This window comes from Symphodus melops (assembly GCF_947650265.1).
Source record: "Symphodus melops genome assembly, chromosome: 10".
NCBI classification, from domain to species: Eukaryota; Metazoa; Chordata; class Actinopteri; order Labriformes; family Labridae; genus Symphodus; species Symphodus melops.
The window spans coordinates 2,170,077-2,186,365 of record NC_136700.1 but is presented as its reverse complement, the minus strand read 5'-3'; the positions used below and the strand labels follow the sequence as shown (position 1 = coordinate 2,186,365).

The 16,289-nt window shown below is 46.3% G+C and overlaps 1 protein-coding gene across 4 annotated transcripts in view; it reads left to right on the top strand.

Annotated features, from left to right (window-relative positions):
- Positions 1–2,813: 2,813 nt before the first annotated feature.
- Positions 2,814–16,289, top strand: part of sptbn4b (spectrin, beta, non-erythrocytic 4b) — a 45,755-nt gene continuing 32,279 nt past the window's right edge. For all 4 annotated transcript variants that reach the window (XM_079353651.1, XM_079353650.1, XM_079353649.1 and 1 more), the window contains exons 1-21: positions 2,814–2,975; positions 3,240–3,391; positions 3,634–3,807; positions 7,168–7,259; positions 7,395–7,475; positions 8,011–8,126; positions 8,291–8,403; positions 8,605–8,792; positions 8,897–9,014; positions 9,150–9,308; positions 9,569–9,871; positions 10,108–10,258; positions 10,395–10,531; positions 10,966–11,115; positions 11,338–11,706; positions 11,822–12,036; positions 12,127–12,264; positions 13,863–14,103; positions 14,197–14,355; positions 14,606–14,736; positions 14,833–15,058. In XM_079353651.1, the coding sequence (XP_079209777.1) occupies positions 2,831–2,975; positions 3,240–3,391; positions 3,634–3,807; positions 7,168–7,259; positions 7,395–7,475; positions 8,011–8,126; positions 8,291–8,403; positions 8,605–8,792; positions 8,897–9,014; positions 9,150–9,308; positions 9,569–9,871; positions 10,108–10,258; positions 10,395–10,531; positions 10,966–11,115; positions 11,338–11,706; positions 11,822–12,036; positions 12,127–12,264; positions 13,863–14,103; positions 14,197–14,355; positions 14,606–14,736; positions 14,833–15,058 (3,558 nt within the window). In that variant the 5' untranslated portion in view covers positions 2,814–2,830. The remainder of the gene's footprint in view (positions 2,976–3,239; positions 3,392–3,633; positions 3,808–7,167; positions 7,260–7,394; positions 7,476–8,010; positions 8,127–8,290; positions 8,404–8,604; positions 8,793–8,896; positions 9,015–9,149; positions 9,309–9,568; positions 9,872–10,107; positions 10,259–10,394; positions 10,532–10,965; positions 11,116–11,337; positions 11,707–11,821; positions 12,037–12,126; positions 12,265–13,862; positions 14,104–14,196; positions 14,356–14,605; positions 14,737–14,832; positions 15,059–16,289) is intronic.

Below are 16,289 nucleotides of genomic sequence, written 5' to 3'. Positions count from 1 at the left end.
GTCGTGTGTTTTAATCTCAAGACAAACACATTGTCACATCAGAGCCGAGAGCCACACAACTTTTAATTCAGAAATTAAAACAGAGTTGATTATCGTTTTTTTAATCAAGCTGTTCACGTCTCACAAACGACGCAGTAAATCCCCACTACAAATAAATGTTTACGTGTAACATTTCCTTTTTTTGTATCGTTCTTTGTTTGGATGAATACTGGTTTATGACTACACACACACACACACACACACACACACACACACGCACACACACAGGTCAGTCCTGCTCCATGGAGAGATCAGTGAGCCTGCTGCTGTCTAAACGTTTGATCCTAAGTGTAGACTTCCTGTCCTCCGCTGACTGACACGCTGTGACGCCGTGACCCCGTGGAGTCCTGGACAAACGTCATATCAGGAGCTGAGAACGCACAAAATCATCCAGACACAACATTTAACTAATCATATAGTTCCCCCCTCCCCCTTTTTACGACAGGTTCGGATCCTGGCAGCTATCAGAGGCATTTACTGATGAGTCACTTTGTAGTCATGAACACCTGACCACATAGAATCACAGCCTGAAATAATGTGCAGCTTTCATCCTGAGTATCAAAAGCAGCAGAATTACACAGCAGTGTATTTTTAACACCTTTCAAGGCCTCAAAGAAAGTCATTTATATCCCTGACGCCACCTCTTCTTAACATTACAATGACTTCTGTGTCGATGAGATTTAGATGTTGGAACATGCACGTTTACGTTTGGACTCTAAAATCTGTTCGTGCTGAGCGTGAGGTCGTGGTCTTTTGTTTTTCATCGCCCTCTTCTGAAACGTCCTGCAGGCTTCGCTCAGCCTCTCCGGAGCCTGATCATGACGCTTCTCACTGCTGCTGCTCTTACTTATAGAGCAGAAAATGGATGGCCAGGAGTGTTTTTATCAGTGTGTGTGTGTGTGTGTGTGTGTGTGTGTGTGTGTGTGTGTGTGTGTGTGTGTGTGTGTGTGTGTGTGTGTGTGTGTGTGTGTGTGTGTGTGTGTGTGTGTGTGTGTGTGTGTGTGTGTGTGTGTGTGTGTGTGTGTGTGTGTGTGTGTGTGTGTGTGTGTGTGTGTGTGTGTGTGTGTCAGACAGTGTTGAGTCCACTCTCTTGCTTGGGGCTGTCTGATTCCTTCACAGCTGGGTCTGATTTTTAGATTAAAGGTGATAAAACACACACACGCACACACACACACACACACACACACACACACACACACACACACACACACACACACACACACACCCAGTGTGATTGATTGAAAGGCACCAGGTGTTGAGGTTAAGGAGAACAGAGGACACACAAACACAGTGTTAGCGGTTCTTTTATAATAACACTGTCTGTTGTTCGATCAGATGTCGAACACTCTTCTTCTTATGTGACCCCGGGTTGACCCCAACGCCTCACTGAATGCACAGCACTGTTAAAAACTTGCATTTGAGTTATTCAGTTCACCTTTAAATGAAAATATTCGGGGTGGGCTGTTGGGGTCTTGTGCAGCCTCTCTCTCTCTCTCTCTCTCTCTCTCTCTCTCTCTCTCTCTCTCTCTTCATCTTTAGATTCAAAGTACTGAAACGTCTTGCTGTTATCCTCTCCTGAGAGGACAGCTAAGTGCACAGCTACCCCTCCTCTCCGTGTCTTGCAGGCCACTCTGACATTTACTCGATATGGCGACATTGTTTTCCACTGGTTTAGGTTTAGTGACGGCCGTGAGCCTGGACTTTTTCTTTGCAGCGCCGAGGAAAAGAGAGGACAGGGGAAGAGAAGGGAAAGGGGGGGGAAAGGAGAGATTTTACGTTGAAATGTTTGGAGCAGAAGATGACGGAGAAACTCCAGCGTACTCATAACGAGGCAGCTGAAATCCTCAGCAGCCAATCAGTGATCAGTCAGAGAATCGTTACTCAGTCAAACTGTGATATAAGCAGACGCATGTGAGGAAGCAGGTGAGGGGGGGGGGGAGAACATCAAATGGTGTTTTTTTTTGTCCTGTGGGCTCATCTGCTCTTTCTCCTCCATCCATCATGTGATAAAACAAAGAGCGATGGGGGAGGAAAACTCAAACGGCGAGCAGCGCGGCGTTCACTCAGATGTTTTTGGTCCATCTCTTCAGACTGACCAACATCTTATGTGTTCAACATAAACTCATCAGAAAAGAAGCCTCATGTCTGTTTTTGAAGAGTTCCCCGCTGAGACAGTGAGCGCCAGCTTTTAGTGATGGGATGTTTGGCCTCGTCTTCTTTTATTTATTTTTTTATATTATATACTTTATTAATCCCCGAGGGGGGAATTTGTGGTTCAGTGCTTATGATAAGATATCAGGTCCTAAAATGAGCGCGACAGAAAACTAAACCGATTTTTTTTTTTTTTTTTTGATGATGATGAACTTTTTTCTCGTCTCATCCTGGACGCCGTGATCTCTGGTTGAAGGTTTGAAAATTATTTTTATCCTCAAGCTTTCAGCTGTTGTTGATGTCGGCGACAGGAGAGATTTTTTTTACTTTTACTCTTTGTCTCCCACCATTCTGTGAATCATCAGAGATGTTTTATTTTGAGCTTCTCTTTTTCTAAAAACGCGCTGATGACAAGGACAGAGGCTGCATCATTCACGAGCAGATCAAAACAAAGTTATTTATGGACTGCAGGTTGTACATGAATTCATCTGGCATATTTGTGCATTTTCAACACTCCTTATAAAAAGTGTCACACAGCAGTAAATACATGCTTCCTTTTGATTCATCAACCGGCCTTTGACCTGGGTGCCAGTAAACATCTGTTTCTTCCCTCTGTCTGTTGTGTAGGGCGTCGGGCGCGATGGCTAATGCCTCCCCAGACCTGGACAACGCCGAAGCCCAGCGCCAGCTCAACAACAACAACCGACCAATCGGCTCCGGGTTCTGGGAAACTGAGTGTACCAGCTCCAAACTGTTTGAGTGTTCCCGCATTAAGGCCTTGGCAGGTCAGAGGTCTTACATGAGTCCATGCTTACTCACATCTCGACTAAGAACACACTCTCATTGGCTGAAAATGTTTCGAGTTTAAAATTGGGAAGAAAAAAAAAACGTGTTTGAACTGTAAAATGGTGTAAAGCTATTCTGCTCCTCTGATCTCTTGGATCATTTTGGATTTCATTCGACTCTTCGAGAGAAATACGTGTTTATCCTTAAGAACCAGATTGTTTCTTTTCTTGAGTTTAAAATCCGAGTCCTTGTGTTTCGCTCAGATGAACGAGATGCGGTGCAGAAGAAGACTTTCACCAAGTGGGTTAACTCCCATCTGTCCAGAGTTTCCTGCCGTATATCTGACTTATACAACGACCTGAAGGATGGATACATGCTCACCAGACTCCTGGAGGTCCTCAGTGGAGAGCTCCTGGTGGGCACACACACACACACACACACACACACACACACACACACACACACACAGCTTCCTCTGCTATTTCCAAAAACATTCAAATCATGTCTTCTGTTGAATGGTGATTAAGATACAAACTCGTGATTTCAAAGTGACCTCTGTTTAAGGATGATGTTAATGCCACATGGAGCTTCTTGCAGGACTTTTATCAGAGCCGCTTCGATGGCAGTATTGGTAACAAACACGTCTGTTTCCACCAGCCGAGGCCGACGCGGGGGCGTATGCGTATCCACTGCCTGGAGAACGTTGATAAAGCCCTGCAGTTCCTTAAAGAGCAGAGGGTTCACCTGGAGAACGTCGGGTCACATGACATCGTGGATGGAAACCACCGCCTCACCCTTGGCCTTATCTGGACAATCATCCTGCGCTTCCAGGTAAAAAGCAGCAGAGGTTAAAGGTCATGTGGGCCACGAACGATGGTTAAAAATCCCTCTTTTAGTGACACGACTATCCTGTTGATAAGTACTGATGTTTTAAAGTGTGCGTGTTTAAAAGGAGGCGTGCTTTTGCACTTTAGAAACAGAGACAAGCAAAACGTTTCATTGAGCTAACAACACCTGACTCATCAGTTTTCAGTGTATTTATAAATCAACAGTGGACCGAAGGGCTGAACAACGAAACATGAGTGAAGTAAAAAGTGTGAAGACGAACAGGACGGGAGAAGAGCCTGAAGCCGAGGTTGAAAAAACAGGCAGTGAGGAGGACAGACGAACATGTGGAGGCAAAAAAATGCAAAAGCAGCTCAGCCTGGAGTGACTTGGGTTGCCCTTGAGCAAGGCACTGAACCACCCAACCACTGTTGGTGCGCACTCTCTCTCCACTAACGCACGTCCACGGCGCCTGTGTGTGAGAACTGTCCGCTCCTGTGTTGGTTGTTGTGTAGTAAAGAACACCGCACTGCTAACACTTCCAGAAGCTTCTTTGTTTGTTAGCATTCAGCGCTAACCTGTGAGACTGTCAGATCTGTCCTGTGTTTGATTTATAGAAGAATGAATGTGACGATTCTTCACTTGTTCAGCTTCAGGAGGAGCGGAGACTGAAAGGCGTACCAGATTGTTTTTGTTTTCCTTGTTGACTGATGGCAGAGTCCATCTTTAACAACAAATAACACGACAGGCCTCTGAGAGCTGAGCTCGAGAATCAGCTAAACTTAAATCCTGGTCTGGATTTAAAAGACTGCATTCCTCCTGTGTGACACAGAAGCTTCAGTCTGAGCTTCTCTCTGAGTGGCAGCGGCTCGTTGCCGTGTGCTCCTGCGTGGATCAGCTGCCGCATCATCAGTGTGCGACAGCGACAGCAGTGTTTGGTGGATGAATCCTGAATGTCACTCAGTGCTCTGCAGTCGCCTTCCCGTCCACTTTGCAACAACACACACACACACACACACACACACAAACCCTCCCTGCACTCACTTTCTCAGCCCGTCTCTCCGGCCACGCTCACATCTAAACACTGACCTCCTTCACATGTACCTGCTGCTGTGAAAGAAACCCCGACACGCTCACACACGTGAGGCCTGAGCAGCAGTGATGCAGGATCACATCCTGCCGTGTCCGTCCGGTAAGAAGCCCACGGCTCCTCTTTATTACGCTTCAGTGCGACAGTGTGGCTTCAGCACAAACTGCTGCGTTTAGCGTTATTTACAACTGTAACATTCACGGCGCACAGTCGCCGAGCTGCCCTCTCCTGGGGCTCGTTCTTTGTCATGCTCGGCCTCGCTACCTCCCACTAAAGCACACTAAACAGCACCGCTAGCAGACTGAGGTTGTAACATGTCGAGTGACCCTCAGCGAGCCGGGCGCGTGAGGCAAACAGAGCTGATGTAGCGAGTGTGTAATACAGTATGACTCACTGACTCGATAGATTCAGTGTTAATGTTGGAAAGATTTAATAATAGACTCTTCTGTTGTTGAAGAGTGGATCCTGGAGTTTCATTAGAAACAACACATCCTGAGATTTGTTTGTCCAAAGTCAGATTTCAGCGTTTATTCTGAACGAGCTTCAGTCCTGCTTTCCCTCTCTGAAGAGCCAGCAGTCGATGGCCTGTGTGTGTGTGTGTGTGTGTGTGTGTGTGTGTGTGTGTGTGTGTGTGACTGACCAGAGAGAGAGCGAGAGAGAGAGTCATTCTGAAAGAAGTGAGACAAGTTCACCTCCTTTTCAAATGAAAGTTTATCAGGTGAGTGATGCAGTCACATTGAAGTCAGCAGAGACGTCTGAGGATCATGTAGCTTCAACTCATCTTTCCCCCTTTGTTTCCCCTCTTTCAAACCTTCCTCTGAAAGAGAGTTTACTTTGTCCAGTCAGCAGGTAGAAACCACTGCAGTGACTGCACAAAGGCAGAGAGAGAGAGAGGGGGGGAGAGAGAGAGAGAGAGAGAGGGGGGAGAGAGAGGGAGAGAGAGAGAGAGGGAGAGAGAGGGAGAGAGAGAGAGAGGGGGGAGAGAGAGGGGGGGGGAGAGAGAGGGAGAGAGAGAGGGGGGAGACAGAGGGAGAGAGGGGGGGGAGAGAGAGGGGGGGAGAGAGAGGGAGGAGAGGGAGAGAGAGGGGGGGAGAGAGAGAGAGAGACAGAGAGAGAGTTAGAGAGACAGAGAGAGAGGGAGAGAGAGAGAGAGACAGAGAGAGAGAGAGAGAGACAGAGAGAGGGAGAGAGAGAGAGGGAGAGAGAGAGAGAGACAGAGAGAGGGAGAGAGAGAGGGAGAGAGAGAGAGAGAGAGAGACAGAGAGAGAGGGAGAGAGAGAGAGAGACAGAGAGAGGGAGAGAGAGAGAGGGAGAGAGAGAGAGAGAGGATTGATGGTCATTGATGGGGACTTTTTTTACTGAAAGGCTGTTTGTTAGAAAAGACTTCAGTCGTGTCCTCGTGTTGTTTGTGTGTGAATGTGGTTGTACGAAAGTGAAGTGAAATATATTAATTTAGTTCATATTCACTACGTCATCACTGATGAAGGTGTGTGTGTGTGTGTGTGTGTGTGTGTGTGTGTGTGTGTGTGTGTGTGTGTGTGTGTGTGTGTGTGTGTGCGTGCACACTGACATCACAGCAGCTGATCTCCGGCTGTGATGTCTCTAATTACCTCGGCTCATGTCACTGTGATGTGATCAGTTGAACGGTCTGCCCGTCACTGTCGTCTATAATCAGGCGTAGTGATGGCTCTAAATCTTAAGCGCCTGTGTGTGTGTGTGTGCGCGTGTGTGTGTGTGTGTGTGTGTGTGTGTGTGTGTGTGTGTGTGTGTATTTATAGGTCTATATGTTACATGTTCTTAAATGTCACCATGCTCGGGGTGTCGGGAGAACAACATCTCGTCCTTTTGCTTGCTCTTGAATAAACGGCTGTGCCAAGGCGGTCGTCTCTCTCCTGGAAGGTCGGGCCTTCGTTCCTCCTGCAGCTACATGTCCGATGTGCCCTCGGGCAACACACTTAAACCCCAAGTTGCTCCCGCTGTGTAGACGGTGTGAATGTGTGTGAACGGGCTTAGTTTACACAGCAGCCTCAGACATCAGTGTGTGAACGTGTCGTTTATTTACCATGCGGAAAATCACACTGATACTTTAGAGACTGTATCATTTCTACAGACTTGTGTTTTCTAAACTAGAATAAGTAGACGCAGTGTTCAGTGAGGGTCGGGTATATTACAAGAAGAGAAGCATCAGACTGCATGATCCCAAACTGAAACTGAAGGTTAAAGGTCTCTGCCGTGGTTTCTCTCACAAAGTGTCGTTTTGCTGCGTTCATGTTCAGATCCAGGTGATCAAAATCGCAACGGAGGACAACAGAGAAACTCGCTCTGCAAAGGATGCCCTGCTGCTCTGGTGCCAGATGAAGACCGCAGGGTGAGAAGAAGTCACACAAATAACACAGGATTCAAACTGTCATGGATTCAGTGAGCCACCATGGTGTGTTGCTGTGAGTCTGACGCCACCTGTTGGTGTGCAGATGACGTGACTGTAGAGTCTTTCGTGTCACAGGTACCCTGAGGTCAACATCCAAAATTTCACCACCTGCTGGAGAGACGGCCTCGCCTTCAACGCCCTCATTCACAGACACAGGTAGGAACTATTTATTCACACACCTTACATTTCAGCACTGAGAAATTTTAAGTTTACAACAACAGGTAAAAAAAAAAAAAAGGTTGTATGGATTTTGTTCTTTTTTTAGTTTCGACTTCTGCAATAGAAGTTTAATAACCATTCTTCTTCTTCTTCTTCTTCTTCTTCTTCTTCTTCTTCTTCTTCTTCTTCTTCTTCTTCTTCTTCTTCTTCTTCTTCTTCTTCTTCTTCTTCTTCTTCTTCTTCTTCTTCTTCTTCTTCTTCTTCTTCTTCTTCTTCTTCTTCTTCTTCTTCTTCTTCTTCTTCTTCTTCTTCTTCTTCTTCTTCTTCTTCTTCTTCTTCTTCTTCTTCTTCTTCTTCTTCTTCTTCTTCTTCTTCTTCTTCTCCTCCTTCTTCTCCTCCTTCTTCCATTGTTATTGAAACATAAATTGATTTAAATAAACCCACAGAGTTGGCTTGAAGACATTTGACCCACAGAGCAGTGTTAGGAGTAGAGCCATGCGAACATGACATGTGACCACTTTGTGCCCGACAGACCCGACCTAATAGAGTTCCACAAGCTCACGCGGTCCAATGCAACCCACAACCTCCAGCAAGCCTTCAACATCGCTGAGCAGCACCTGGGCCTCACCAAGCTCCTGGACCCCGAAGGTGAGCATGTTCACTCAGATTACATAACGCGCATGATGGCGTTATAAAACCAATTTTTTTATTTTATTTTTTTAAACCACTGAGGTTAATACTTACTGTGTTGCTCAAACTTAAGTCAACTCCTCCGTGGTCTTCTCTCTGTCTCCCACCACCTTGTTGTGCAGATGTGAACACAGAGAACCCAGATGAAAAGTCCATCATTACCTATGTGGTCTCCTACTACCATTACTTCTCCAAAATGAAGGCTCTTATTGTGGAGGGCAAGAGGGTTGGCAAGGTAAAAAAAATAAATAATAATTTAAAAAAAAAAACCTTTCTGCAGCTTAAGCACAGTGAAACTCCATGTACATGAAAAGTCCAGCGTTACTGTTAGTAAGCCAGATCACATGACGAATGCATCACCCTTCCTCCGCTCATGATCCCATCGCTCCTCCAAATGCGTTCACAACCTTGTGCCACGTCTATGTGGTATCTTCAGGTACTCGACAATTGCATCGAGGCGGAGAAGATTGTGAACCGCTACGAGGCTCTGGCGTCGGACCTGTTGGACTGGATAGAGAAGACCATCGCGGTCATCAGCAACCAGAAGTTTGCCAACTCGCTGACGGGAGTGCAGCAGCAGCTTCAGGCCTTCACAACGTACTGCACCATCGAGAAGCCCATCAAGTACGTCTGAGAGTGAGATGGATGCATGGATGGATGGATAGATGGATGGATGGATGGATGGATGGATAAATGGATGGATAACGTTTGTTGTGTTCCTCGCTCAGGTTTCAGGAGAAGGGGAATCTTGAGGTCCTTCTCTTCACCATCCAAAGCAAACTCAGAGCCAACAACCAGAAACCCTACGTGCCTCATGACGGGAAGCTCATCTCCGACATCAACAAGGTCATGCGTGCACCAGCTCTGTGCTCTAATTCACCCATTCATGTTGTATAACTCCATTAACCCCTTTACTGTTCTGTCCTCTGTTTACGTTGCTATTGAGTGACTTTAATGAACAGGCTTTTATTTTTCACGCAGGCCTGGGAGAGGCTGGAAAAGGCGGAGCATGAGAGGGGTGTGGCTCTGCGTAAGGAGCTGATTCGTCAGGAGAAGCTGGAGCTGCTGGCTCAGTGCTTTGACCACAAAACTACCATGAGGCAAGCGTGGCTCAATGAGAACCAGAGACTCGTTTCGCAGGTACGCATCTCGGATTTAAAACGACGTGAACGTGTTTGTCGTATTTCAGCCCCATCACAATCACACCTTTGTTTGTTTTATAGCCCAACACTTACAAAGGTTACGACTGTTTTAATTCTACTCTGTTTTCATTTAAAGTGGTTCAATAGTTAAAATATTCCAAGATCACTTTAGGTTTCAGCCGTGTTTGTTCTTTTGCTTCAGATATTCTCCATCAGATTCAGACATTTACACGCCGTTTTCTTTTTCTCTGCCCACAGGACAATTTCGGCTACGACCTTCCAGCAGTTGAGGCGGCGATGAAGAAACACGAGGCCATCGAGGCGGACATCGCTTCTTATGAAGAACGAATAGGGGTGGTGGTTGAACTGAGCGCAGAGATGGAGTCGGAAGGATACTACGACATACGACGGATCCTGGCACGAAAGGAGAACATCCTGGGCCAGTGGAGTCTGCTGAAGGAGCTGGTGGCTGGAAGGAGGACCAGGCTGGAGAAGAACCTGGCTCTGCAGAAGACTTTTCAGGACATGGTCTACATGATCGACTGGATGGAGGACACACAGGTAATGAAGGCTCGTAAGAGAAGAGAGACAATCCTTTCGTACAGTCGTTCAGTAGAGTCAGGAAATCAGAAGTAGAAGTGGAGGGAAACACACTTTGAAAAATGGAAATCAGAGATCCAGATATTCAAAGGAGAAAGAGTGCATGTGTACTTGCAACTGAAAGAAAAAGAAGGAGGATGAAAAGAGAAATAATATGAGTTGCAAATCTTGTCCTGCCATCTCCGGCTCCATCCCAGGTCCAGCTGCTGTCCAAGGACTTTGGGAAGCACCTCCTGGAGGTGGACGACCTTCTGCAGAAACACAGCTTGCAGGAGGCCGACATAGGCGTGCAGGCCGACAGGGTCGAGATACTCAACGCCGCCGCCCTCAAATTCACAACAATAGAGGGTATGAGGTTTACACACGTGTGTCATGTTTAGTTTTGTCGATGTCAAAAAACACATTCAATGAATTAGAAAAAGAGATTAAATCTTTAAGGCTTTATCCTTGTGTTCTTCATGGTAATGAACCTTTTATCTTCCAGGGTACCAACCGTGTGACCCACAGGTGATCTGTAACCGTGTCAACCACGTGTCCTCCTGTTTGGAGGAGCTGAAACAACTGGCAGACAAAAGACGCTCAGAGCTTGAAGAGTCGAGACAGCTGTGGGCCTTCTTTCAGGTAGGACCGCTCGAATAGATCAGATCAACGTTTCTGTAAGTTTGCAACAAAACGATATTACAACATGAAACAGATTGGTGGTACGGTAAGTCAGTAAAAAAAAAGTGAGTTAAACTGTATTGTATTGTTTAACAAACACAAGAATAAAACAAATCAGAGACAAGGATTAAATCAGGACAATAAATAAAGAGATGAGTTAATAAGAAAGATTTGAACTTAAATCCACCCCACTGTTGATTTTCCATCCGTTGTATGATTGTTGCCTTTAGGAACAACGACATACATTTAAAGTTTTTGGTTCCCGACTTCCATTGAAATAAAAAAAAAAACACTAAATGACGTTAGAGCGCCCATACGAATCGATCAATAAATCTCTCATACTTTATTCATCTGTGTTCGTGGAGAAATGATCGTTTGTTTCTGTCACCTGTTAGGAGCTGGAGGAGTCGGAGGCCTGGATCAGGGAGAAGAGCTCCATCCTGGGAGCTCAGGGTTACGGGAAGGACCTGAGCAGCGTGTTGAAGTTACTGCAAAAACACAAGACGCTGGCAGGAGAGCTGCTGGCTCATCGCTCGCTGCTTCAGGTGCGTCTGATAGTTAAACCATAATCACCCTGCTTGTTTTCAGTAGAGATGTATTCATCAAATGTTTAACATCTTCTGAACAATCAAAATCACAATCAATCTTTTTTTTTTGAACTAGGCAAGTTAGATAAAAATGAAAATGAATCCATAAAAAGGACTATTCTATCCTGAACTCTAAAGTCTTGACCTCTGTGCAACGACGTTAACCCCTCTCTACTCCAGAACACCATGAAGCAAGGAAAGCAGATCTTGAGTGAGCAGAGTTTCGCCATGGCAGGGATCCAGGAGCGCATCATGGAGGTGAAGACCGAGTGGAAGAGTCTGGAGGACCAGGCTGCGCAGCGTCTTAGCCACCTGCAGGAGGCGCTAAACTTTTTCCAGTTCTCGACTGAGACCGACGACCTGGTGGCCTGGCTGCAGGACGCTTACCGCCTGGTCTCCAGCGAAGACTTCGGACACGACGAGTACTCCACCCAGTCGCTGCTGAAGAAGCACAGAGGGGTCAGCGAGGCCATCGACAAACACCGCTTGCATGTGGTGGCACTGCGCAAACACATGGTGGCGCTGCCTCTGCGATACCGTGAACAGGAGGTGGGTAGCATGAACAGGAAATGGATGTTTTACATTTCAGTATAAGATGTTTTCTTTGTCCAACTCCACCTTACCTCTCCGTGTCTGCGTGTCGTCATCTCTCTCCGACCTGCAGGAGTCGCAGGTGCGGATGGGAGAGGTGGAGCAGCTCTACACTGAGGTGGTTGAGGTGGCGGTGCTCAGACAGCAGTGGCTCCATGATGCCCTCGCAGTCTACCGCATGTTCAGTGAGGTCAACTCCTGCGAGCTGTGGATAGATGAAAAGGAGCAGTGGCTGGACAAGATGGAGATCCCAGAGAAGCTGGAGGACGTGGAGGTGGTGTCACATCGGTGAGGAGAAACGAGGAAGAGATTTTAAACACGACACACCAGATGGTTCATGTTATGTCCCTTCATTTCCCACAATGCACTTTGTTCTAGGTTTGAGAGTCTGGACCAGGAGATGAACAGCCTGATGGGCAGGATCCTGGACGTGAACCAGATAGTTCAGCAGCTCCTGGATGGATGTCATCCTTCTTCTACGGAAGTCCGAGGATGTCAGGACCACCTCAACTCCAGGTTTGAAAAAAAAAAAAAACACAGCTTCAACACTGTGCTTCTACTGACAACAATTAAAACAACAACCACATTAAACACTCGCATGCTTCCGCTACCGATCCTACTGAGTGACCTACGTTTACTTGTATCGTGCTTTTCAAACACGGCGTTTCACTCAAAGAGCAAAAAATACAGGAAGCAAAATACAACCGACATTACAGGAAGTCTGTCGCAGTTCTGACCATATATAGACAATAATAGAGTTTATGAATGAACACCCGGTACCTTATTATTAAGTGGGAGTTTGGTCACCTGATCAGTAACAACAGGAGTCTTAATGAGCCAGGAAGCAGTGACAGCTGCTGCCAAAGTGCTGATGAGCAATGCACTCAACACTTAAAGAGAGTGTGGGATTTACTGCGTGACAACCTTCATGTTTGTTTCCATATAAAATGAAAGTGTCCTGCATCCAGAGAGCAGTGTGATGTGTCCTACTTTCTGCAGCGAGGAAGAGGAGAGGAGGGAGCTTTGTGTTTGGCCGACATGTTGATTTTACGCTGATGTCCAGCCAGGTCGGCCCTCCTGATACGCGTCTCACTAATATTCACTGACCACCGTCATGTCTGGCAGCGGAGCCCGTGACGGTCGGGTGTCCGTGAGTCTTGTGACCTTGGCGCGTGGCGTCGGTCTCAGGGTGGCCATCTGTTCTGGCTGCCTCCGTTCGGACGTGACCGACAGAGAGCAAAAATAAAAAAGGAGCTCACAACAGAAACACTTCTCTGTGAGTGAGAAATGTGAAGCATCGTTTAAAGATCTGTGTCTCTGCAAGCTTCACATTCAAACACAGATGATTGTTAAGTATTAATTGAACCTTTTTGATTGGCTGCAGAGAAACACTGGTGGGACTGAATGTTCTGATCTAGTGGAGGAATATTCCTTCTTCATAAAGCACAAAGACATTTCTGGCTTCCACGTTGCGTCGGCTTCGACACAATATAAAAAAACATGTATTTTATTTTATTTTAACGAATGTAATGACTTAAATCAGCTCGCCCCACACAGCCACGTACACAACCTCCAATATCTCCACGACGACTTCAGGCTTCTTTAAAAGTTCAACATTCATTCTTTATTTCTTGTGCACAGAGAGTAAAGTTCACCAGAGTCCCGTTCCTCGTATGTGCACACACACACACCTGGCCCCTGCTGAGCGCTCTGTCTGTCCTCGCAGTGTCTCCGCCGTTACCTCATTACAGTCAAAGGATGTGTGTGTGTGTGTATGCATCTTTGGACATGTGTGTGTGATTCTTGGCTGCTCAGCGGTGCATTGAGACGTGCTGGTCTGGATCAGAATCAGGGGAACATATTGCGTGACGATATGGTGAACAGTTGAGGCCTGGGCTCAAAAACCATCAGGCCTCACGTGAAACAAAAGAGGTCACGTCCGGTCATTCCAGGTCCTCACAACACGGTGATCACATGACTTCTAATAGTAAACACTGAGTCTACATACTTACTGAATAATTAGCGGTATTAAACGCCCTCACAGAAGCACTTCCTGCTCTCTTCATCCCCCTCTCACAGCGTGACTCTGTCCTGCCTTTTTTACGTCTCACCAGGTGGAACTGCATCGTGGAGCTGGTTGAGCAGAAGAAAGATCAGCTGGACTCGATGCTGCGCCTGCAGAACTACCTGCTGGAGTGCGCTGAGATCAAGTCCCAGATCCAGGACAAAAGAAAAGCCATCGATGCCACTCAGTACATGGGCAGCGACCTGGGAGGAGTGCTGGCTCTGCAGAGACGCCTCACCACCATGGAGGGAGCGCTGTCTGTTCTGGAGCCCAAACTCCTCCATCTACAGGTCGGGGACGTGATGGGACGAGTAATCAAACGCTGTTTCCAGTGTGACTGTGGTGTCTCTAATTTCTTTCCCTGTTCTCACCTGAACGTGTAGGAAGAGGCGGAGCATCTGGCGACCGTCCACGGAAGCCGGGCCATGGAGGTTCTGGTTCCATTTGATGGCATCAGTGTGGAGTGGGAGGAGCTGAAGCGCACCCTGCAGGGCTGTGAAGACTCCCTGATGGTGGCGAGCAGGCTGCAGAGCTTCATACAGGTACACAGCTGACGGCGTGCAGGGGGGTGATGGTGGCGTTGTTCTTTCAGCGTTTTATAAACAAGTTTGAGAAAGTTTGAATCTTTCGGGATGTTAGACAGAAAATGAACATTTTTACCGCCTAAAATTTCACAAGAATCAAATTATGAATCTGAAAAAACTTGTATAGATAGTTTTAATGTTTTAATCCTTCTCCTAACAAAAGACAAAAACAAAAACATAATCTAAGTTCTTTCCCCCGTCCTAACAGGACCTGGACTCGTTCCTCACCTGGTTGGTCCAGACGCAGACCTCTGCTGCCTCCGACCAGCTGCCCAATGACCTGGAGGAGGCGGAGAAACTCATCAACAAACATGCTGCCCTGAAGGAGGAGATCGGACGGTGGGTGACGGATGGATCTGAGACACGCGTCCCTGACGTGTCCCCACACCTCTGCACTGCAGAGACTGATTTGAAGCTGTGGATTTTTCTGTGCAGGTACGAAGAGGACTACGAGCGGCTGCAGGCCATGAACGAGCTGCTGGAGTCAGAGGAGGCTCCTCTCCCGCAGGCCGCCCTGCAGCAGTGGCTCCAGAAGCTGGACGTGGGCTGGAACAAACTTCTGGAGATGTGGGAGAGCCGGAGAGAGGTTCTGGTCCAGGCGCATATTTTCCATCTGTTCCTTCGAGATGTAAAACAGGCCGAGTCTTTCCTCAACAACCAGGTGAGACGAGTCTGCTGACAGCTGCTCAAGCTTTTGTTGATTTATATCGATGGATTAACATGTTCTCAGTGTAACTGGCTTTCCAGTAAATTGTATTTCCACATCACTTAAATTTGCTAAATATGAATAACCCGACTTTTTAGACATTTCTAAAATGATGCCAGAGGGATGAAAGCAGCTACAGGCTTTTTTTTTGTTTGTTTTTTTTTGTTTTTTTTGCTTTAAGTGCTTCTCAGCTGCTGTTGAAGCAGCGACTAATCCGACTTTCATTGTGCTTATTTTTCTTTTTCTTTTTAATCGTATCTTCGTTTCTATTGGTGGAGGACCAGAGGGAGCATTATACTGCACACAGAATCTACACAGAAATGTCGACTGCACAATGAGCGAGGAGAAACAGAACGATCTGATTTTTAGTTACCGAGCTCGTAATTTTTTATTATTATTATTATTGCACATGTAACTTTTTCTTTTGTTTGGTTATACGCTGGTCTGTCCTGTAAGCCTTTGTTAGAATCATCTTAACATCCTGAAAGTCTGAACAGAGGCCAACGTGTGTGGCCGGCTGAACCCTGCAGGAATCCTTCTGAGAGGGAGAGTGTGTGTGCTGTGTGTGTGTGCTGTGTGTGTGTGCTGTGTGTGTGCTGTGTGTACTACTGTACTTATAGTAAACTGTTTGATATCAACGTAGGCTTGTATAGACTTCTGAATTCTGTCCGTTGTTTCTAAGAAACATCCCGTTTTTTTGGTTTAATTATCATATTTTGATCTGAAACAGATTTGATTGATGCAACAATAGAAGTATTTCACATTTACAGAAGATAATGTTGTAGTTGACTTGGTAAACATTTTCATAAAGTTATAATAAATATTAGATTACATAAAGATCCCGTTGTGTGTGTAAAGCAGTTAAAGACCAGCAGCACCTTTTTTTAAGTAGTCGTTCGACCTCTGCTGGATTAGGACTCCCTCTTCATATTTCAAAGTACTTGAAATTGGATTTTCCCTTCTAGCATCTTAAAGGCCTCTTTATAATGAAGCTCTTCATTTAGTCATATTGCTACGATTAAAGCAGATTTATGGTCGGACGAGCCCGTTTCATAAAGTTCACACCACAGCTGGGCTTTTAGTTTGTGTTTGCTCTCAGTGTCACATGCACAGGGTTTGTTTTTCTGATCGGAAATGTCACAGGCAGAGATGCCCTTGACTCAAAGTGTGTGTGTCTGTGTGTGTG